Source organism: Manacus vitellinus, unplaced genomic scaffold (genome assembly GCF_001715985.3).
Source record: "Manacus vitellinus isolate BGI_N305 unplaced genomic scaffold, ASM171598v3 scaffold_6_pilon, whole genome shotgun sequence".
NCBI lineage: Eukaryota > Metazoa > Chordata > Aves > Passeriformes > Pipridae > Manacus > Manacus vitellinus.
In genome coordinates, this window is record NW_021940750.1 from 28,195,201 (window position 1) to 28,218,241 (window position 23,041).

Sequence of the window (23,041 nt, forward strand, 5' to 3'; positions counted from 1 at the left end):
AGTAGGAGAGAGTAAAAATGAACCATTATCTGAGTGATTTGGAAGCAATCCCTTGTTGAAACACAATTTATTTACTTTTTCCTGAGTAATATTTAAGAAAATTATTCATTTTTTTAGGAACAATTAGAAAAAGAGAAGCAGCAAACTGAAGGAAGATCTACAAATATTAATGATAAAATGTTTGAAAAGAAGCGTAAGTTTATTTATTTGTGTATATATTGTTTGTGCATGCCTTACTCTTCTACAAAGGTAGTAGAGAAAAGAACAGAAAAGAGACACTTTACACCATAAATAGAGTTTAGGAAAGTGGCAATAAAATTTGCTTCTATATATTTCTAAAGTTATTTATGAAAACTAGCATCATTATATATTATATATAATAGTATATATATATAATAATATAATAATATATACATTATTTTGGCTTTATTAGTAAAATGCATTACAATTTAAATTCTCTGTTATTTTTCATTTTGGCATGTAATGTAAATACTCTTCTGTGGTATTTCTGAAGTGTTAGTAGCCCTGGGTTAGATATTTATTACTGTTTGCCCCAGGACTGTGATATGTTATGTCCTCTCTTTTATATAAATCTACGTTTTAAGAGAGAAGCAATTATACTGGACTTTTTTCGTAGGTAGAGACAGTAAAGCATCATCAGTGTTGGCAAAAAGTATCAATCTCTCTGTTTCTGGAAGCTCTTCTGGTACATCAGCAGGTAAGAATTGTTTTAAAAACTCTCCTAGAATGCTTTGGTCTCTCTCCACTGTTGACAACTGTGGACCAAAGTTTCATCTACTATACAAAGGAAAACATTCCACTCCTAGAAGTGAATGTGTTTTCTGTGGTTTTTAGGTTCTTTTTTTATTCTTTAGTACATAAATAGTGACCCAAGGTTTGGGTTTTTTTCATTATTAAAGTATTTAAATCCATTTCTTCAGCTACCATGGGTTGACAGAAAACTGTATTTAAAAGTGTTCTTAATTATTGAGGAAATGCAATGATATTGATATTAAAAAATGTTTGCTCTTTATAATTTTAGGCAAAGAAGAAAAAAAATCCAAGTTGGTTCGAAGCCAGTCTTTCAGTACTCAAGCACTTCATCCAAAATACAGCAACATAGACAAGTGTCCTAAGTATCTTTATTATCTTCATTGCTTACCTCATAGGCAACTGTGTACTAATAGACAGCTGTTATGAAATTATATGCACATGAATCTATGCAAGTAATGATGTGCTCACTGAATTGTGATCTAAATTTTCACTTTTCTCTTTAATTGATTGACTGAGGGAAGAAATACCATCTAAGGCATGCTGAAGCCTAAAAAGTTTTGTGAATTCCTTTTAAGTTAATATATGTCACCTTCTCTCATGTATTAAAAATAATTTTTGATATGAACTGCTAAATCTAATTTTGTACATTACTGAAGAGATTTCAGCATAACTTTCTCATTTAATTTTTTTATACAAACTCGGAAATAACCTCCAAGATTATTAAACAGCAGTATGATACAAGTGAGAGGAGCACTTTCTGAAATAAGCAATTTGGTTTTGTTTTGTTTGCTTTTTAAGTAAAAGTTCTGCTACAGGATATACATCTTCAGTATCAGGAATGGGAAAGAGTTGTATGTTATCCTTTAGTGGTAAGTAGGTTATTATGTTGTTTTACTTTAGTTTTTTGTGTGGATGTTGAATATGTCAGCTCCATTAAACAGGCATGTTGTAAAACATCATTCTACTAAAGACAGCAGCATATAGATATGCAGTACACTTGAACATTTAAGTGCTAGTGTAGTTAGTCTGTTTTTCAGGCTCTTCTTTTTTTCTTAAAAATTTGCTTGAAGTTGCATTTAAAAGTAGTAAAAATAAAATGAGTTTGTCATGACCCAATTGGAATTTTGGATACCATAAAAAGGTTGGATTTGCAGTTTTCTCCCACCTTTTTTACATAAGGAAAAGGAGTATTATGTATAACTTCTACTGAATTAAGAAAGAGAAATTGCTGTTTGCAGTTCTTTCCACTAGATGTTGAAGAGTTTGGATGATTAAAGATAAGACTGAAATGAACGACTTCCTAGAGGAACCTTTCTTTCCGTTCACTACTAATGGCCACTGGACAATTAAATTATATTAAATAGCTACATTTTAAGCAGCTAAAGATTGGCCAAATAAATCCTACTATTTTCATACATTAAATGTATTAATATTTTTTTAAAAATGCGTATTCTCATTATTTATTGTTTTTATCATAAAAATACTTGAAGAAATGTTAAATTGAAGCCATTCCCTTAAAATTTTGGATTAGTGCCATAGGAAATATGCCACTATTGCCACTGGAAAAACAACTCATTCTGTTTACTCTGTGTTTATTTTTTTTCAGCCAAAATTCTTTGTCTAAGCTGCAACTCTTTATTTCAGATGATTCATTCCGGACTCATTCTACTGGCAGTAGTGGGAATGCTGCCTTCCTTTCTAGTTCTTCTTCTCGCAACTTATTTAACTCAGCTGACCAAAAGAACAGTGGAAATAAGGAGAGTCAGTCCCGAAGGATGAGCATGTAAGTGGTTGACGAGAGGTTAAACCAAACTTACGGGGAACATTTTCAAAGGGAGTTCAAAGGAGTCATGTAAAATTCAGCCTATATTTAAGATACTGCTGCACACAGATTTTGAAACACTAAAATAGCAGTGTAGAAATGTGATGTACGCAATAATAAGTGTTTCTAAGATGGCATTACCTTCTAATTAGTCTTTCACATTGTTTTCTCTTGCACATGTTTGCATTCAGCTGCTAGATTCTGGGGAGGGTAAAATGGGACAAAGTGAAGGTTAGTGCCTTTGATATATAATAATTACAGTCACAGTGATTTAGCTGCCTGTAAATGGAGAAACAGAATATAAGTATTTTTAGACTACTTAATTTTTCATCGTCCTTCTTTTTATGTGCTTATATAGTTTATGTGTCATTATGTAACAATTTAATGATGAATCTTGAGACTTACAATGAACTGGTACTGTTACTTGTTATTAATGCCTTCTTTGCCTTGCCTTAACCATTTAGATAAATCAAAAATTCAGTGCTAAGCATCTGCCTTAGGCTGGTTCTCTTTAAACATCAGCCTAAACTGTTCAACATTTTGCAAGAATCAAGAATGTATTTGTTTGCTCGTATGATAAAACTGTAAGTCTTAGAAAATCACTGTGACACATACTCAAATCTCCCATTATCTTACTGGCAGGAAATTCCCTGCAGATTTCTTTTACACTATAACTTTTAGGTCTAAATTACTTCCATTGGACTAGCTGTAATTTTGGGTGCTCAAACTGAGACTTTTCTTGGCTAGCAGAGATTTTCATTCGTAGCCAAAGCAGAATGGAGAAGGGAAATGAACCAGCTGTAGCAAGAAAGCAAGGCTATTTAGAAAAGTAGATCTGTGTAGTAGAAGCCAAGGTAGGAAAGAGGAAACACCTTACACTGGTTTGCCAGATATAAATAGGAAAAAATAGTATTATCTCTTGAATGGTCTTTTCTGGTGAGTTAAGTATCAGAATGAATATATTTTTCCATTTCAGTATTTTCAGATTCCTTTAAAAAACAAACCAAAAAACGTCCCCTCCACTTTCCTCACAATTTTAAGTTAATAGAATTTGTAAATTACAAAACAAAGCACTCAAAAGTTGAACAAACATGAAAAGAAATTCTCTGAACAGCATTCATTTATCTACTTGTATACTTGAATTTTTCTGCTGGAGTTATACCATCTTCACTGTACAAGATAATTTTTTTCTGGAATGAAGTCAAGCTTGTGTAGTGATCTCTTGTTTTTAAAATTGCATTTTCTTGGTAGAAGAGGTTGGAAGGTAAGTAGTGAATGAAGATGGACTGTTTGTGTTAAGTGGTTTCACAGTAATTTGTCCTTATGATGTGAAATCACAGTGCCCTCTGTCTCTGTCTTTGCCAGTGTCTAATGCTTTCTCCTTAATAATACCCACAGTACTTCAGACTTTTTATAGGTGATCATTAGGTGGTCACTTATTTCAAAGTACGTCGTTTCAAACTCAACTATTAGATTAGTAGACATGCTGACATTTTCAGATATCTATAAAGTAAATGGGACATGTACCTTGAGAATGTAAAATGTCATAGAGTGCTACGTAGTTTCAAAAATTAGGTGTGCTCAAAACCTCATTTTCTTTCACTATATACCTCTGTTCCCTTGCTTTAAAACCAGAAAATAAGTTCAAATATGATCTTTTTTTTAGCAATCATTGTAGGAATTTCAATTACTCATGTCTCACAAGGATTTGGGGAAAATAAATGGATTAATATTCACAAAGCAGTTAGATGCAAAGGTTAGTTAGACATTTTTTACATAACATAAAACTTTTCCATATTTCTAAGGTTTTTATATCTGTCACTTAAAATAAAACTGATACCTTTTGCTTGAATAGAAAGGGACAGAAAAAGGCTCACACAGAGCAGTTTGCACCTTTGTCTTCAGGCAGGAGAGTGAAATGTAAGAGACTCACCCAGCTTCAAGTCTCAACCTACCGTTCCCACATGAACACCTTAACAGCAGAGTATTTAAAAGTTTGTATCTGATCAAACACAATGATCTGGATGCTTTCTCTGGTTCAGAAAGTCCCTAAACTGCATGGTGTCAGAAGCCAATAGGATATACTAGGGGAAGAAAAACATTTTTGGAGAAAGAAGAAGAGGCTTAGGATGGTGTACATTTAGTTCTGAGTAAGAGTTTTTATATTCTGTGTTCTTGAGGGAAAACACATCTCTCAAGTTGATATAATGTCTGCTGTGCTGTAGATTCATTTTCTCTTTTGTAATCTGGCCCAATACTTAATTATTTTCATAAGAAAGTGGAGCAGCTCTATAAGGAGGAATTAAGAGATACAGATAAAGGAATGTTGGGCGGTAAATGCATTCATTTGCATAACCTCATTAATCACAGATATGTTTGAGTGTACCTTTTATCTTTCTTTTATTCAGAAAGTCAGTCCTGGTGCCAAATATACACATATTAAAATAAATAAACCCAAACATGCCAGTTTCAAGGAAACATTATTTTCTAAGTTGAAAGATGGAAAAAATTGATATCCAAGTATATAAGCAGTTGACAGAAATGATTCTGAGAGGACAATTTGAAAATTGTACAATGAGAAATACAATAGAATAGGTACTCATGAATGAGTGTCACCTTCAGTGGACTCACTAAGGCAGAAAACTTGTGAGAAAATAATAATTGAGTATATAGTTAGACTATATCGTCATGTAAATTTACATATGTGCTGATTAAACTTTGCACTGGCCATCTCATCTTAATTCTGGCAAGTCCTAGCTTTCAGTTTGCTGGCTCTACAACTTGAATATGATAACTTCTAATATGTTACTTTTTCTAAATAATTAGGTGTGTTATGTGGGCTGTAACATGTTGTTTAATAATTAAAATATAATCAGATATAATGAATGATTCTTAGTTCAAAGTGATATATGTTTGGACAACATATTGTCTATTTGCTTAAGCATAATATTTTCCATAAAATTGCTCTACTGAATATTGGCAAATGTTCACTTTTGACAATACAGTGCAGTTTGCAGGGATGAAGAATTTCTGATTTCATATATGATAATGCTCCAGGAATTTTTCAAAACTCAAAGTGACTTTGATGGAGAACTGAGTTCTTCACTTACCCTACTCATGAATTCAAACATGTGGTTTGTTCCATTTCAGATATGTGAAAATAATGTAGCTGCAAGAAAAAAAAAGTCAGTAAATCATGTTCCAGTGCTCACAAGACAAGAAAGTGACCATTAGCATTGTTGTAATTTGCTAGACCTTAGGTAATCCTAAAGCAATAGAAAATACAAGAATTATGCTTCAGATGCACCTGTGTAACTTAATGGTGGAATCACAAAAGAGATCAATATCTGCTTTAAGTACCTTATGGAATAGGAAAAAATCACAAGGAGCACTGGTTGAGTATTTCGTCCCACAAGTGATCTTATTTCAATCACTTTGCAGAGCAGACGTGCTTTTCTGACTTTAGCTTGAAGAGTTGCCAGTTAGATCATGAATCATCCTAGTGCAGACATTGACATGATTCATGAACACTGCGTTCTGTCAAGTAGTCCAATCTTGTATCATTGTGCTGTGAAGCTTTATTATATTCTTTTGAATGTTTTCAACTTAGAATAGATATAATCTGTTTAGCTTGAGTTTACATTGCTGTAATATGACTGATTTCAATATCCAGTTTTTTATCATAGAATCATAGAATCCATTGGGTTGGAAAAGACCTCCGAGATCATCGAGTCCAACCCTTGGTCCAAATCCAGTCCATTTACTAGATCATGGCACTCAGTACCATGTGCAATCTGTGTTTAAAAATCTCCAGGGATGGTGAATCCACCACCTCTCTGGGCAGCCCATTCCAATGCCTGAAAAACTATTTAGAAACTTTATAGATTAATCAATAAAAATATCCACCTTATAGACAGCACTTAAGAATCGTGCATCTTGCCTACAGACATACAGATATTGCCTGATATTATTTCCCTTTCATTTAAAACTTTCTTCAAGAATGAGTGGTACAGGTTTTCCATCCTCTAAAAAGTGGGAGTAGTTTATTGTTGCATAGAAATTAATTTGTTAATAATAAATTGATATCAGTATTTTATAAGATGTCCACAGCTGAACCTTTAGACATCCAATTTGGTGCATGGCCATATTATAGCAATTATATGTGTAAGTATTTTATATACTGTCTTTCATCCAGTCATATAATTGCTTAGGAAGTTGAGTACAAAACGAAATAGTTCTGCCACTGATCTCCAACACTTTGAGTTGGTTACTTACAGCTTCTAATCATGTTTTCATGCTGATGCTTAAGATGCTAGGAGTTCTGAGGTCCAGTGGGAATGGCATATGTTTTGCATCACATTTTTATGATGAAACTGGTAGGTATCCTGACACTGATATATTATCGTACAATATATGCAGTTTTTAAATATTCAGCAGTTTTAAAAGGGCAAAACAGAACAATATATTGTGTTATATGTAAATGATACTGTAAAATATTGATGCAAATTAACATTTCCACAGAGTTCTAAAAATTAAGCCCCATTGTTTGAAATATTTCTGACCAATACAAACAGTTTTTAATTGACATAGCCACGACTCTGTGAAGCTGAAAACCAGTACATTTAAAGATTAAAAAATTAAGGCATGAAAAATCCAGAAACTACCCAGAGGACATTGTGGTCAACAGATGACCTAGAAATCACACAGTAATGAGCTCTAAGTTTCTCTCTCCTCCCCATCTTCACTTTCCCCAGATTTTATCGTGGGTTGGGCTGGAGACCTCTGGCACTTTTTGTAGCCATGAGCAGACTGGTTGTAATAGCTTAGCCATCTCAGATGGATCTCTGTGGGACCTTCTGCAGACAACTTAATGGAGAACTTCACCCTTGTTGTGAAGAATGCCCTCAGGATGTGTCCATTTGGCTTTTTTAGTGGGTGTAGTAGAGCAACTAGTAATTTTTAAAGCACAGCAGCTTATAATTATGTTAAAATGTTGCGCACAATAACAGTTTGTTATGTTATTTAATAATATAGTAACAACAAATTATGTATGTTTCTTCTTTTGTATGAAGAAAAAACAGAAAATCAAACTCCTAGATCATCTGACAGAAAAAAGAGGGAACCAGAAACTGGTGGAAGCAACGTTCTGGTGAGATAAGTTGGGAGCAGCAGATGGGACTTTCTAATACCTGGAATGAATAAAATACATCCTGCGATGTTAAAACTCTTAAATAAATCTTTTAAATAAAATTCCAAGCTGCAAAATATGTTCAGATAAACAATGTAATGGTTGCAGAATTGTGAAATGATATGGACTATAACTTCAGCTATGTACTCTTTACTGCTGTAGCTAAAGAGAAGGTTTTGTTTTCTTCTATTATGCCTTTGTAGTTCAAATTCTTAGATTTAGAATGCACATACCCATTACTTAATTGGCTTATCTACAATTTTAGCAACTCTCAGCACCCATGTTTTATGCAAGTAATAGAAAGAATTGTTATGAATATGAAAAAGTAATCCCACATTTTAAAGAATCTGATTTAAGACCAAAGTCCAGAACCATTGATCAGTCTATTAAAAAAACCATAAACCTTAGAAGCATTGTGCTGTGAATTTGGAGTTAATGCTTTTCCAAGTACTCAGTTCATAAAAATTCTGTATAAGTTTCAAAGCAATCTAAAAGCAAATGTCTCCAGATGATGTAAAAAAAAAGTTTTATTTCATAAGTTTTGTTATATAAATACTTGTTTTGATTTTTAGTATTTCAGATTGTATTTTCACTTGAATAATTTATAGTAATGAATCCAGTTTTTAATCAGCTGTAATTGCAAGCTGTCATGGTTCAGTGATGTCATCTGCATTTGTTTGTACTAATGCTAATGTTTCTATCAAAATTTCTCTGTGGAAAAACATGCAATCCTATTTTAAAAAGTGCTATTTATGCCAATACTTGAGAGAGAGCCTATGAAGCTATTGTCAGCTTCTCTATTCCAAAATCGAAGCAGCATTACTATATTGATATCAGAAATATGTGGTTTTTAAAATTTATTGGTGTATGATAAAGATGATCTGATCTGTGTATGCATATGCGCGTGTGGTTACTTTTTATAATGTAAAAACATGAACAATGATTTACTCAAAATAAAACCTAGGACAATGCTGTACATGCATGTTCTTGAAAAAAAGTTCTCAGGGCATCTTTTATAATTAAAATAAATAAAAGCATTTACCCATAGAGGGTATTTATTTAAAATGGTAATAATGCTGGATGTATGCTGTCTTGTGTGAAGTAGAAAATGTGCCTTTGGATTTGGCAGTATTTCAGTCTCTGAATTCTTAAGCTTCTTACACCACAGTTGGATTTACCTGTATTCTGACTTAAGTCACAGACATTGTCTAGGCTCTGTGGAAACACTCAAATTTTCAGTTTGTTCTGCAGCCTGGTGTAGGATCTTGTAAATGACAGATTTCTTTGAAAGCTTCTGCAAGTATTACGATGTTTAACGTTCAGTATGGATATAGATACACAGATGACCTGTGCTGGCTTCTCCTGGGTTCTGCTTTTGTCTCACTGATGAAAACAGATACTCCCAGCTCCCCATGGACAACTAACTCATTGTGCCAGCTACAGCTGCTCACCCATGGGCCACAGGAGACTGCTCAATCTGTTCTTAGTCTGACTTTTGCTAGGGACCAAACTGAGACCAGCAGCAGCCAGCTGCAGAACAGGACACAAAACTGTGTTTACCCTTTCAGTGGCTTTATTAGAGCAATGCAAAACAACCAGTAAGTTCAGAAATGAATCTAAGCTCTTTTTCCCCTTAAAAGCATGTAATGAGTTCTGTATACAGTCTGTCTTTTTGTTTCATATTGGCTGTCATTTGTTTGTAATTTTTAACTGATTAATTTATTTAATACTGATAACACATACTCCACTCAATAACCCTATTATGTAATAAATTCTTGCTATGTAATCTTTAAATGCTCTATTTAAATGTTTTTTGGACTAGGCATCTTCCTTGTGGAATACCTTTGGTGTCTTGTGCATACTTTCATCAGTCCTTCACAATACAGACCTTCATCCAAGCAGTCCTTTTTGGGGCCTCTCACTTCTAGGTTAGTTCTGTTAAAGGGCACCAGTGCTTTTGAACCCCTCAAAGCATTGGTTTTACCTGCTAATCACCTGTAGGTCCAGAATAACAGCTGAAGGTCAACTTTACAGTGTAATTGGTTGGTTCTCATATACACCAGCAGCAGGAAGGAGTGATTCTCCTTCTGGGTACGTTCATACTGCCTTGTGGAGTTAGGTTAGATGTACCTTCGTAGTCCAGTCAGATACCAGAACCTGCCTCTTAAGTCCTTTTGTGAATGTCTTACCCCAGTGTCTGGGCTGTTGTGGGCAGACATCTAATGGTAACTGAGGTGATTTTTTGAGATTTGCCATCTTTATCCTCTAATTTATCTTTTGTATCTTCTCTTGTGGATGCATCTGTCTATGTGTGTTTACTGATAAGACGTCTTTGAAGCTCCGTGTCAAATGATTTTGAACACTCTTCTGCTCCCTTTTTGGCACCTATTTTGTGAAGGTTGTATGAGCAAGCAAAATAAGGCTTAGATCTGTTAGTTATATAAAGCTAGAAGGAGATTTTTGTGTTGTTCCGTACTTTATATATAGGACTCTGCTAATTAAAATTTACTGAATATTAAGATTTTGCAGTTCTGTTGAAATCACTGCTCTACTTGAATAAAGGGAATTGTGTTTAGATCATGGAAGTGTTTTTCTGTAGCATTTTGGCAACATATTTTGGACTCTGGGATGAACTCCATGAATAGATTTATTCCAATTTTATGGAGGTATGTTTTTTTCCTACCAAAGTCGGTCATAGTTCAGTCATAAAGTCCTGTTACATAGCTCACCCTGGTATCTAGATGATATTAGAGGCAGAAATTCTGGTTTTAGGAGAGGCCCAGCTTGGTGTTATGAAATAGTACATGCCAGATTTTCCACATTCAGAATATCTGTTATTTTTCTGAATTATTTTGTTTTTAATACAGGGAATATTTTCAAAGCAGGCACATCATGTACTCTGAGAGAATGAGGTGATTTGATACTCTGCATAAACACTTTAAGAGGTCACACTCACAGACAATGTATTAGACTTCATGATAGACTCAGTGCAATTTCTTCAGTTATAAAGATCTCTAGAGAGAGGCTATAAATTCTTTATTAGGGCTTGATACTGCTTCTGTTTTTGTAAGTGGCAAAAGTACGCTAACATTGAAGTCACTAGGCTCTTAAGTCTCTGCAACAGAGGATAACATTGAGGAAAACTGCAGTGTTTGGGAATATTTTGGCATATGAATCTGGGGTTTTATTCAGACATCACTAAAATACTGATTTTTGAGAATTCAGTTCTGTGGTTTTGTTTTTTGTTTTTTTTTTTTTTTAATTTCAGACAGATTTTAAAAGTCACATTTTTGCCACTTTGAGCCTTAGTGAATTTAGCTTGTTACTTGGCATTAATAATTACTAGGATGACCTGCTGCTAGCTGGAGAGACAAAACAGGTTTTCACATTTCATATTTCAATGTCTTTTTATTCTAATAGAAATTAATAAGATAAAAGTAATGCCTCTTATGTACCAAAGAATAGACACTGTTACCTTTATTCACATTTTTGTTGGATCAACCACCCTGCCAATGAACAGTAATGTTTTAAAAGTTTCTTCAAAAATCATAAAAAGGAAGGGTCGGTTCACTTTGATGACAGGAGGCACCGTGAGTGCAATTATTTCTGACCCACTGGCTGCTGCAGCCTCAGTTCCTTCTTCATCCACTTCAATTACTGCCTTTTGGACAACCTGAAGTACAAGGTAGAAATAAAATATGTGACAGAAATAAATATTAACATGAAGAATATTTTTCCAAGTGAGGCATTCAGTTGAAGTAGGCTTCTGTTAAGGATCAAAAATGTGAGTGGGTCAGTGCAATCTAACTCTGCTAGACTGGTAGACCCACGTGCTGTCTACTTCAGCAGCAAAGATATTAGTGCAGCCACCATACCCACAATACTCACATTGTGGATGTTAGTTCAGGAGTCATTGTGCTTTTCCATGCTTCTGAGCATAGACTTCACTTAGAGATTGGGGTTTTTGTTCTTGCAGCTGGTAGCATGGAGCAACCATTGCATTTGTATAGTGCTCTTCTTTGACACCTAACTGTGCAAGGGAGAGTTTCTCAAAAATAGGGAGTGTTTTCAGCAGTCACAAACACTGGCTGAGTATGTCATCCACAGCTGATTTTGTGAGAGCTTAGGGAAATGGATCAATCTTGGCTTTTTTTCCCTGTATATTTCTAATTTGTTCGTTTGGTAGCGCAGATTAAATGTGTGCAGCAATGAGATTAATGCTGGCTTGGTTTGAGGACCTTCCCACTGAAATCGCAGGCTGACAGAATCTGATTCTTTTCCATTTTGTTCTTTCAGGCTGCATATACTTTTGAGTGCTTCCTCTATGTTTGGTGAACTGCCTGGTCAGCTAGTGGATTTCCAACTCCCATACTCCTCATTCTAGGAATTACTTATATGAGACGGTTAAAGGACTTCACCAGTGTTGAGCTCTCTGCTAAACATTCTTAAATAATGAATTTGGCTTTCATGATTCACAGGGACAGGATGCTCCTTTGGCACTTTACAGCTGATGCACATATTGCTTCTAATACCAGTTAGCAGCTACTCTTAAAGTGTGATTTTTTTTCATAACACAATAGAGTTAACTGCTGAGAATCAGTACAAAAGCTATATGATCACAAGGAAGGGTGGGAAAGTGCTGCAGATTGCCATTGTATTTCCCAACAGTGAAATAGTTTATAACAAACTGAAAATCACTGCAATTCTCATCCATTAAGTATTTATTCTTAGGATGTTACATTTTCCCAGAAAGGTTGCTTTGTTAAGCCAGCACAATTTTGAAAACCTGTAGGTCGGGCATTAGAGTTTTTGAAACTTATATAGAGGTGTTTATTATACCACCCTATTAACTGGCCAGTCCCAAAGGCTTCTACAAGGATTTGGTGTAGGGAGACTTGTAAGAGCAGCATCTGGATACTTCTTTCTCATAGGATACAAATACCTCAAGGAAGGATGCAAAGAAGATGGAGCCAGGGTCTTCACCTTACATAAGTTTATAAAGCTGTGTTTTCAAATCCTGTGTCAGATTAGTATCATTTGGGTCTTGTTTTCCTCAACTGTTTATAAATTCATCTTGTTTCAGAAATTTTGTTACTTCTACTCTAATGTAATTTGTATTTAGCATTAATTGCATTTCATCTTGTTCCACCTCCATTCTAAAGGTACAAGATTCTCTGTGTAGTATGTCTTTTATCTCCTTTCTTTGATCATGCCTTTTAATTTTCTATCATCAGCAAGTTGTCTTTTCTATAGACTAGCTGTTTCTTTTTCATAAGGCATCTCTTGTCACACAGACCTGATCTTTCTTGATACTGATGTGATTGTCAAGTCCTCTGTCTTCCATTTCTTCTGCTTCTCATTCTGCCTCTGTTTTCTAACAATCTATTGAAATTCATCTTTGCTCTCCCTTAAGTAGTGGTACTAAGTAGCTCCTCCTCCTTTTTTTCCTTGGGGCTGTGTTCTGTCTTTTTGGCCATTCACTGTTCTTGCATTTGCCTGTTTAAAGATCTTTAAAAGTTCCAGCATATGAAGTGGAACATCTGTTTGGTTGGAGTACAACTATGTTGTGCCAGTGCTTTGCTGTGAGATTCTGGTTTTAATTTTCCATGGTATGCAGAAGAATAGGCAGGACTGCTTTGATTTCTCTTTCTCACTGTTACCTTTTTGAGATTTTATTATTTGAACTTTCCAAAGTTCTTTATTTTTTGAGAATTATACCTGTCTCTGGACTGTGTATGATGAGTTCCCTCTGGGTTTCCTTCTGTGCTCTGGCTTTTACCATTTGACAGTAATTTACAATGTCTTTCTTGTTCACAGTTTTTGTGCAGTTGTGCTCCTTCTCTGTCAACCATATTCCTCTTGAGGCAGAGCTCTTCTCCTGTGATGGATTAGCTTTGGGAGGTGTTGAGCATTTGTGACATATAACTGTCCCTTACTTCTATACACCTCATACTTGAAGTGAGATCCATATTGAATAAGGTGTTTAGATTGCAGATGAGGTACTTTGGTATTAGTGTCCCTATAAATGTGTATGACAGTCTCTTGGCTGGGCCATTTATCTACTATTACAATCCAAATAGCAAGAATTTTGGAAGGCTTACCTGTGAAACTGCTGCATATTCTTGATCTGTGAGATGACTAAGATCTGCTGTACGTGTAAAGAGATTTTTAATTCCAAGACCATGAAGCAGTTTTTTCATCTTGTATTTTTGCTGTAGTTTGAACTTTGGAACTGAAATATCCACTGTTCTGTTAAAAAAAAAATTCAGTGCAAACTTGGACTATGCAGTAGAACACTTGGCTGCTGAAATGCACACTACTCAGGAATTAAGCTTTATACAGAGAAAGAAGGGACAGACACTGAAGAGTCTCTGCTGGCATTTAGTTTGGCAGAAAATTGTCTCTGACCTGTTAACTCCCAGTGATCCAAGAAATCATTTCCTTCTCTGTATAAAATACTTTCAGCGGCACTTAAAAGTGCCCTGATACCAGGATGACACACTTATTTATTGACTAGTGAAAATAATTGTCGCTTCAGGAATTACATTCCACAGGAATAATTTGGGTTTACATTTTCATATTCAAATTTACCAGTCACTCTGGATTTGCCCTGGTAAGAAATGTGTAATAAATGTGCTTCATGTTTAGATTTATTGTGGACTTTGCCTGTCAGTGCTGTATTTAAGGGGAGAGAATACCCAAGGAAGAATATGGAAAGACTACGTTGACTATGCCCTCAGAAAGACAGACACTTCTGAGAGGAGTCAAAGATTTGTCCTCCCAGAGTAGAAACTTTCATGTGACACTTGGGCTGTGGACAGGCCATTAAAGAACCTCTGCTCTGTAGATACCTAATGCCACAGAGATGCTAACATGTGAAAAGGCTTAGGAAGACCAGCTAATCTTTGTTGAGCTTTGTTACTTTGCTGCAATAGGCATCAAAGACATTAGGGCCCATGGGTGTCAAAGCAGTACCTGATTTTCATGTTTCCAAGCCAGGATTCCACAAGCTCTGTAGACAAATGGTCTTCAAGTGAAATGTAATCTCCCCCTTTTTCTGGGATAACAATCAGCATGTGGGCATTCCCTCTGTAAGGTATCTTTATCACAGTACATCTTAAGTTCTCATCAAAAGTTGAATTAATTTTATCTGACTTGAACATCATGGGTACCTGTACACTTCTGTATTTATTTATGTGGAAAGTCTCCATTTCTGTGAATTTGGAATTAAATGGGTAGACCCACTTGCCTGAGGAAAGAAAGAAAGAAATTAAATCATTATTTGCATTTAGATTTGTTTAGAAAAATGTTCAGAAAAGCTTAAAAAAACTATAGGATATTTTCTGTATCTAGTTGAAGCGTCTGTCAGTCGTATCTGGGAAAAGTGGATGACAATTTCAGTACATGAAATTATTAACAGAATTTTTTTACATCAGAAAAAGGAAAAGGAAGTAATCCGCAAACTCCTTCATTTGCACAGAAAGAAGGGAAATATTTTCCTAAGGTTGGTTTCCACTCAGGTTTAGAATTGATACTCTGTTTATTAAATGCCTGGTGAGCATCTGACCTTTATTGACATGTAACCTTCTCTGAAATTCTCTGCCAGCTCTTCAATATCCTGCATGTAATTTAATTATACAGTTCTTTGGATGGGGATTCAGTAATGCACTGACCTCTCCACAGAGTGGTTGTGCCCATCACAGCTATTTCTTTCCCTCCCCTCATAGGTAGTATAATGGGGTAGCTGGGTTCCTCTGGGGAAAGGGATTCTTGATGGAAATAGAAAAATTATTTTTGTTTCAATGATTTTGTGTACTATGTAAAATTCGTCCATAATTTTATGCCCGGTATCCAGCATTCAAGAGTATTGTGATCAAGGCTTTTTCATTTTGGTGGATGAATGAAAATTAAACATGCTTTTGAGTCATAGAGATCATTTGGGGATGCACTGAGGTAAGGGGTTTTTTTTGCTTTGAGACTTTTGTATGGAAGAAAGCGTAGAATTGTGGTTCCCTATCATAAAAAATAATTTCCTATTAAATAAGCCTAAAGGAAGGAAGTAAATCTAGACAGAGACACAGAGAAACAGGACATCTGAATTTATTTAAGCTCCTCTTAATGTAGCTGAAGTTAGAGTTTTGATTCTTCTAATAAATAATAATTTTCCAATATAAAACCAGCTATTACCTTTAAAGACAATGTAGTCCACAAGTAGCAATTTATTATGGCGGTCAAGCTCTTCAAAAAGATCTGGGATTTTTCCTTTGGTCCTCTTGTAAATGTTTTGATTTATGAGAAGTTTTGCCTGAGTAAAGTTTTCAAAGTCCACTCTCAAGAATTCCATATCAAAGTACTGCTTAGATAAATTCAGGAAAGACTCCTTGAGTCTGAAGTCCTTTTGGATAAAAGAAAGAGTACCTTGCATGAGGAGAAGTTCTTGATTCATTGTGAGTTTATCTGTCAGTTCTTTAAACAAAGCTGGTAAATGTTGGTGATCCATGCTGTCCTTCAAAGCATGGAGGTTTAGACCTTTTACTATTTGTCTGTATGTTTCCCCTTTGGCTGCCAGCATATAAACAGTCATGAGAGCTGATACAGAAAGGGGAGAGATGATCACATTGTTATCATGTGTCATTGCAATTTTTCTGTAGAGGTTAAATCCAAAATTTGCAGTCTTTTCAGTGAAGTTGTAAAGAGTGAAGTCTTCAAGACCTTGGTCTTCAGATGGCTTAGAGATATTTTTGTGAGGATACCACTCTTCAGAAATACTGACATTTTTACTTCTTTCCAAGAAATTATTGTCTTTTTCGTCCTTTGAAATGTTAGGTTTGATGCCAGCCTTGATGAATTCAACACATATTTCACTTAAGAGGAGTAGGTAAATTCCGTTTTTCATGTCGACATCCAGTAATGAGCTCTTTTTTTTCTCTAGAAAAAAAGAAAGGCAACACAATGACTTTTTAGTTTGTTCTTCTCTTCACAAGGCAAAAGGTCACAGATGTAATGAAGTGGTCTTTCTGCCTGTTCAGGGTATATATTCTAAATCTAAGATCTCATTCCTGTCTGATAAGTCAAATTTGGATCAGTGAAAGAGAGGAGTTTCAAACATAATTAAATTAATCCAGAAAAGATATCATGATTTTCTGGTATTGGAGATTCATGTCAGGAGTAGTTCACTGATTTTCCATTGCTCACTTCTATTTTTTTTACAAAATGAAACCCAGATTTCAAGCACAATATGCAGCTCAAAGATGAAAAATGGAAAATGAAAGATGAAAAGTGAAAAGCTGTGTTGCACCTTTCATCCTGGGAAATTGATGTCATCTGTAAGCACAAGAATTCTAGGCAGCATGTGGTGGAAACAATATGCTTGGCCTTCATAATTTCATTTCACTTTTCCTCCTGCTTTAGTTTGTTTATCACTCCATTCAGATCGTTCTCCTGATCACATGCCATAGGATTCCCTGCTCTTTTCTACTTCTCTGTCCAGCAAATGCTGAAATAGGTCCATTGGTGCTGTTTCCTCCCTGAAAATAGCATGTTTCAATGTCAAATAGCAAAAGGATGAAGCAGTTGTTCTATACTTAAAAATACAGCATTTTACACAAGTTTTGATTTCTGAGAAAAGTTAATACAAGGTCTCTCATCTGACCAAAGAAGCATTTGGAGAAAACTGGACACATCTTAGAGGAGACCTCAGGCAAACTTTAGCATCACACATTAATGGGGTAAATTTGCACATGAAACACTTTTCAAGCATGAAATGCAAATATGGTTATCATCCACCTTTCCATTAAAGCAATATATGAATTCTTTCCCATACAGCAGTGTGGAATTGCACCTTTTGGAAAAATTTTGAATGGCTGCAGTCTTTGGAGATGCATTTTCTCATTGTAAATTAAGCAGGATGTCCAAGATTACCAAGCCTGCACAGATTCCTTTTTTATAGCAGTGGCATGCAGAAAGATAAATGAGATGAAAAGATGGATTATATGGTCCATCTTTAAAGTAGTAAGTGATTCAATAGTCTAGAATCACATGACACTGTAAACTACTCCTTTTAAGTTAAGGATCTGTACAGCAAATTATGGTCATTGTATAATTTGTGATTTGGTGTATGGGACAACTGCTTTTATTCAATTTATTCAGAGTTCAGCTGAATTTCACAGTTGGCTAATTTAGGCTGTGGGAGTTAGTCCTGAAAAGGTATGTTGATGTGAGTACTGAGATATTCAGGTGCCAAGTCACAGGGTGCTTTTGGCAGTCAGGTGGTGTGCTATTTTCTTTTGAGATAATAGGTCACGTTCTGTACTTGGTGCAACACAGATGGGCTGTCATGACTTAATCGGGAGGCAGTGAAATCCTGAATGTTATGCCTCCTCTCGAGGCATAACATGGCAGACAGAGAACAGAGTAAAATATGCAGCGAATATTTAGTGAATATTTTTTTCTTTATTTTTCTTTCCCATTAACTCCTGGTTTATTTTCAATCTGATTCTCAGTGTCTGGATTTTGCAGGACTGGAATAGAGAAGAGAATGACTTCACTTCAGCTCCTGCCTTGCTGTTCAAATGGTGCATGTGATTTCTGGACAGTTGGGATACTCACTGTCCACTGATGGACTGCAAGCAGTGCAGTTCAGAGCTATTGCAGTAACTTCTGGGCATTTCTGCTGTTTATGTAGTGACCCACTTCTGTGGGAAGTAACACAGGCACAGAGTTCCTGTTCCTGCTGCAATGCTGTGCCTGCCCTGGCAGCAAAGAAGGAGGTTCTTTCCTCTGGGAGTCATCCCTACTTCAAAGAAGGATCTTTGGACATTGCTGAGTCAGCTCTAGCACAGAAGCAGGGATTGGAAAATATTGCTTTTGATCACGTTCAGTCACAGAGGAAGGGTTTTCTGCCGCAATCCATCCCTCTAAAAGAGCATCAGGCCTAACTGCTCATTAGGCATTGCAGAGTGCCAGCACTTCCTCATCTTTTCTAGGCATAGTGCAATTCCGGTGCAACATCTGGCAGTGTTGCGTTTGGCAGATGTCACTGTTGCATCTCTCTGAGAGGTGGGGACAGTACTTGGTTCAACTGGGCCACCAGCTCCTCCATGAGATGTAAAGGGACTGAATGGGGAAAGTGATGAGCTGCCTTCCAGAGGGCTCTGCCATCCCAACACAAATAGGTTTCAGACTGAAAGGACAGGGGAAATGTGGAAGCTCTTCTTTACAGGCACATCCCAGACCATTCAACACTCAAAAGATTGATAACAGCATACACAAATAGTAACATAAACAAATGCTACTTATTTGGGTGTAATTAACATCACAGGAATAAGAACTTTGCAGTTGCACTAAATATTCCCTGCAAATCTGAGATTGCAAAAATTTAAAGTTAACATTACAGCAGCTGTATCATTCACCTCTACTAACAGTTAGAAATAAAACATGTCCTCTAGAACCAGGAAAAAACAGTTCTGGGAACAATAAGGTGGAATTTTTGAAGATTATAGACTCATATTTTTAGACCCAAGTAAAGCTTATTGCTAATTTTAGGTAACTCACTTTATGCATAGACAGTTCATTAATAAACTGTGTTAGAACAAAGTGAACATTATTTCCATTTTAAGAAATACTTGTTTCTAGTAGTATCAGTATTAAAGAAGTTACTTGTGCAAATGCCTTTTTCTTCTGAAGACATTAGAGCATTTAAAACTGCACATCTAGAGGCTCACTGGTAAATATGTAAAATTGCATATATATATATATATGTATGAAAAATATAATAATCCTTCCCTTTACAATCTAAATGCTTCATATAAATCTTGTCTTACCTGTTAGGTAGCTCCTCTGTTACTTTTCTCAATCAGCTGTGTTTAAAAATGAGAAGAAGTTGTCTGTCCCATGTAGAAGTTTTTGAACAAATATTTACCCTTCCAAAGAGTGATAATCTGGTTTTGTCTGTTATAAATTAACTGCTTTATAAACACTGAATTTTGTTTCCCATAAATGGCATAATGAGGGAGGGTTATATTCCAGTAAATATATTATATTTTTCACAGGAAACAAGAAAACAAGAAAGTCTTTGCATCTAGCCCTTCGTCACCCTGTCAGGATGTGGCCCCACAGATCCAGTTGTCCATGAGAATTAATTATATTACAGGCAGGCTCTGAGCTACTCAGTGGTGGAAGCAGTATCCAATCCTGCTTTAAATACCTCCTTACATAAAAGGCTATGTCACAATTCACTGAGGCAGGGGAAGCACAAGGGAGGGAGACTGGGAGGGAGGGAGAACGTACAGAACGTTTGTAGGGGTGTTACCAGCTTCCTTGCCCTGCCATTTGGCCATGCTTTTGGAGGAGAGGCCAGGGCTCCACTCCCTCCCTCTTTCAAGAGCATGCCAGCTATTTGGTGACATATCAGTATGCCAACATTAACCAGCTGATAAGCGCTGAGGGATGTTTCTCTTATAAAATACAAGGTAGGGGAAGCTGGTATTCCCACAAAAGTTATACAGAGCTATGGGAGGTATGGATAAACTTTTTGAATTTGCAGTTGGTCTTGCTTGGACAGGTTTGACAGGCTGATTTTGGCTGTTCAGCATTATTATTTGGGTTAGACACATTCTTTAGGGCAGTTTATTCAGCAGTTTCTGTAGCATGGTGTGAAGTAAGGTAACACACAGTTATCCCTGAAATTCCAGGCAGTGGAAGGATTGTAGGTAAATTTATTTCCAAAGTTGAGAAGACTAGATTTAAAAGAAGATTATCCTAACAGTACTTCAAACAGTGGGCATGAGAAAGACACGCCCCTGTTCTTCTCAGAGCTTTTATAATTTCTGTGCCCCCCTCTGCGGGAAACCTTCAACGTGTCTGTGGACTTATCTTTTTCTCATGCCAGGGAGTGTTTCTCTGGAATGCAGGAGGAGAAAACATCTGAAACTCTCTCTGGGGAAAGATACCTCTCCTAGGCAGGAAAGCTTTCTTACGCGAAACAAGCTCTGATAGCTTCAACATAATTCTTCCGGAAGGTCATCTACCCTTATACATGAGCATGATCTAAACTCTTCACTATTTTGATCAGTGGCCTAATTCCAAATAGAACATATACATGGAACTCCTTATCTTCCCCTCATGCTCCTAAATTACTTTTGAAAATATTCCCAAATGAAACAGAACACTTCATTTTGATTTGGATTGTAAAAGAAAAAGAATTTGGCCCTAAAATGTGAGATAAGGGGTCTATTCTCTAATTTCTGGCTGAACTGAAAAAAAATACGACGTGCAGTGTAAGTGGAAGTATTGGACATTTCAGAAAGTCCGTCATGGACTTTGGCATCCAGGACTCAAAGCAAAAAGGCTTCTGTTTGTTGTTGATGAGTATTGCTTCTATAAAGGGGGAAACAGTTTTTGCTTTTGAAGTGCAAGATTTGATTAGGAAGGGCTTAAGACCTGAATGCAGGCCCTCCATGGTCTAACCAGGTTTGTATCCTCATTGCATGGAAGAAATTTGCATCTGATATGGTTGAACAAAGCTGCATTACTGTGATGTGCCTCCAAATCTGTGTGTCATGTGCAGACTGTGGTACTGTGATTGTGGCCCAAGAAGAAAATACAAGGAAAACCTGATGTGCACAGAAGCCAGTTTTTGTGCTCAGCAAAATTAGCAGTTATTTGCAATGACAATAGCGACCAAGCCTCTTCCTCCTCACACCAGGACTCTGACATGTGTGGTCACTGCTGGAAGCCCTGCATGAGTTAAGATGCGCAATATTGATGTTTAATATTCAAAAGATTAAGTCTTGTTTATAGATGGTACTGAAAAGAAGGGTTTGAAGAAATCTTAAAGTCTGTGAATCCCTCAGTTAAATCTTTTCTGGACCACAAAACCCGTATCAGTCCTCTTTTACCTGGAGGAAAGACATATTGGCTGTGTACAGAGAACTGAGGGAATTTTCCTTTCTAGTTACTCACAAAGCCCATGCTAGTTTTTCTCCATACACTATCGGGAGTAACGTATTCCTCCCACCAACTACTATTTATATTGTCAGTTGCCCTTTGATTTCTACAGAGCTTTCTGAGCAGTGAAACGCCACACAGCATATGGGTAACACTCTGCCAAACTATACATATTCGCAGAGTGAGTTGCTGGGAGAGGATTTGCCAGTTTGTCCCTCTGGCAAAATTGCACTTTTCCACAGTTTAGGACAAAACCACCTCTGAGATCAGAACAATCAAGGCCAATACATGTGTACTGCTGCCCCGTTGTGTCTCTGCTGGGACCTTGTGCCAGTGCAGTGCTGAGGCTGGGCAATAGGCAACTGATAGGTCAGCAGTTGAGCTAAAGACCGTCTGTTCTCTAATAAACAACTGTTTGTGGATGCATATGCAACTCTGAAAAATTTGGCAGTGATTATGTAGTCCAGGTTCTCACCAATCTGTTTGACAAAGCCCTGTGACTCTTGAGTACCTGGGGGTAGATATTGCAGAGGCAGATTGAACTGCTTGTTCCAAATATTCAGAGGGTTTTTGTTATGAGTCTTTCATCCTTTTGTAGTTTTTCCTGTGGGGCTGGTAACATTTCTGCTTCAGTGGCTGCTTCTCCTTTTACTTACTTTCCTCAATCTATTTTAGGAAACCTTCCCTGACCATGAAGCAACTAATCATCCTAATATTTGGGGTTTTTTGGCTTAGATTCCCTGTGTTAACCATGATTCCTTCCAGTTACAATCTCCTTGGTACAGCAATAGTGCTTGCTTAAGTAATGCCTCTCTTCCACGTGCCATGACCCATTTTAGCAGTTTGTAACTCAGCCACAGCTGAGATTCAAAGTGGGCTATGAGATATGATGGGCATTATTGCACTACTGAGAGCAGGTTCCAGGAAGGAGACAGGTGGTTTAATTAATTGTGTCTGTACCAGGTTCCTGGTAAGAGATTTTTTGGAACTGAGTTTCTTGCCTTGCTCAAACAAGGTAGTAACCAAACAGATATATTTCACTCAAGGCCCTGCAAATTTCTGTCCCCAGCTAGTGGCTACCCATTTGCTTTTTCAAGGGCAGACACAGGATATTTACACCTGTCTTGATGGAGCTAGTTGAAATCAGTCAGAAATACTGTCCAGGCTGGAGTCTGATGAGAGGAATAAAGGTAAAAAGTGTCAATTTAGGAAAGTATTTTGGCTGAATGTGATCTAACATCTTCCATGTTTTTTAGACTAAACAAAATACCATTATACCACAAGTAGTTCAGGAGATACGCAGGGATGAT

General features: G+C 36.4%; 2 protein-coding genes across 5 annotated transcripts in view; one reads left to right on the forward strand and one right to left on the reverse strand.

The window, feature by feature from the left end:
- PPP4R4 (protein phosphatase 4 regulatory subunit 4) overlaps nucleotides 1-8,821 on the forward strand; it is a 67,041-nt gene extending 58,220 nt beyond the window's left edge. For 3 of the 4 annotated variants that reach the window (XM_018082680.2, XM_018082682.2, XM_025896071.2), the window contains 6 exons: nucleotides 118-193; nucleotides 638-718; nucleotides 1,043-1,136; nucleotides 1,573-1,643; nucleotides 2,381-2,557; nucleotides 7,669-8,821. In XM_018082680.2, the coding sequence (XP_017938169.1) occupies nucleotides 118-193; nucleotides 638-718; nucleotides 1,043-1,136; nucleotides 1,573-1,643; nucleotides 2,381-2,553 (495 nt within the window). In that variant the 3' untranslated portion in view covers nucleotides 2,554-2,557; nucleotides 7,669-8,821. The remainder of the gene's footprint in view (nucleotides 1-117; nucleotides 194-637; nucleotides 719-1,042; nucleotides 1,137-1,572; nucleotides 1,644-2,380; nucleotides 2,558-7,668) is intronic. The other variant, XM_018082681.2, reaches the window with a different exon arrangement.
- A 2,351-nt stretch (nucleotides 8,822-11,172) lies between these two features.
- Nucleotides 11,173-19,724, reverse strand: SERPINA10 (serpin family A member 10). Its single transcript, XM_008933581.2, has 5 exons — nucleotides 19,607-19,724; nucleotides 15,972-16,712; nucleotides 14,760-15,033; nucleotides 13,886-14,033; nucleotides 11,173-11,457 (listed from the first exon to the last, which is right to left on the reverse strand). The coding sequence occupies exons 2-5, from the start codon at nucleotides 16,678-16,680 to the stop codon at nucleotides 11,266-11,268; spliced, it is 1,323 nt and encodes a 440-aa protein (XP_008931829.1). The 5' UTR covers nucleotides 16,681-16,712; nucleotides 19,607-19,724; the 3' UTR covers nucleotides 11,173-11,265.
- Nucleotides 19,725-23,041: the final 3,317 nt, after the last annotated feature.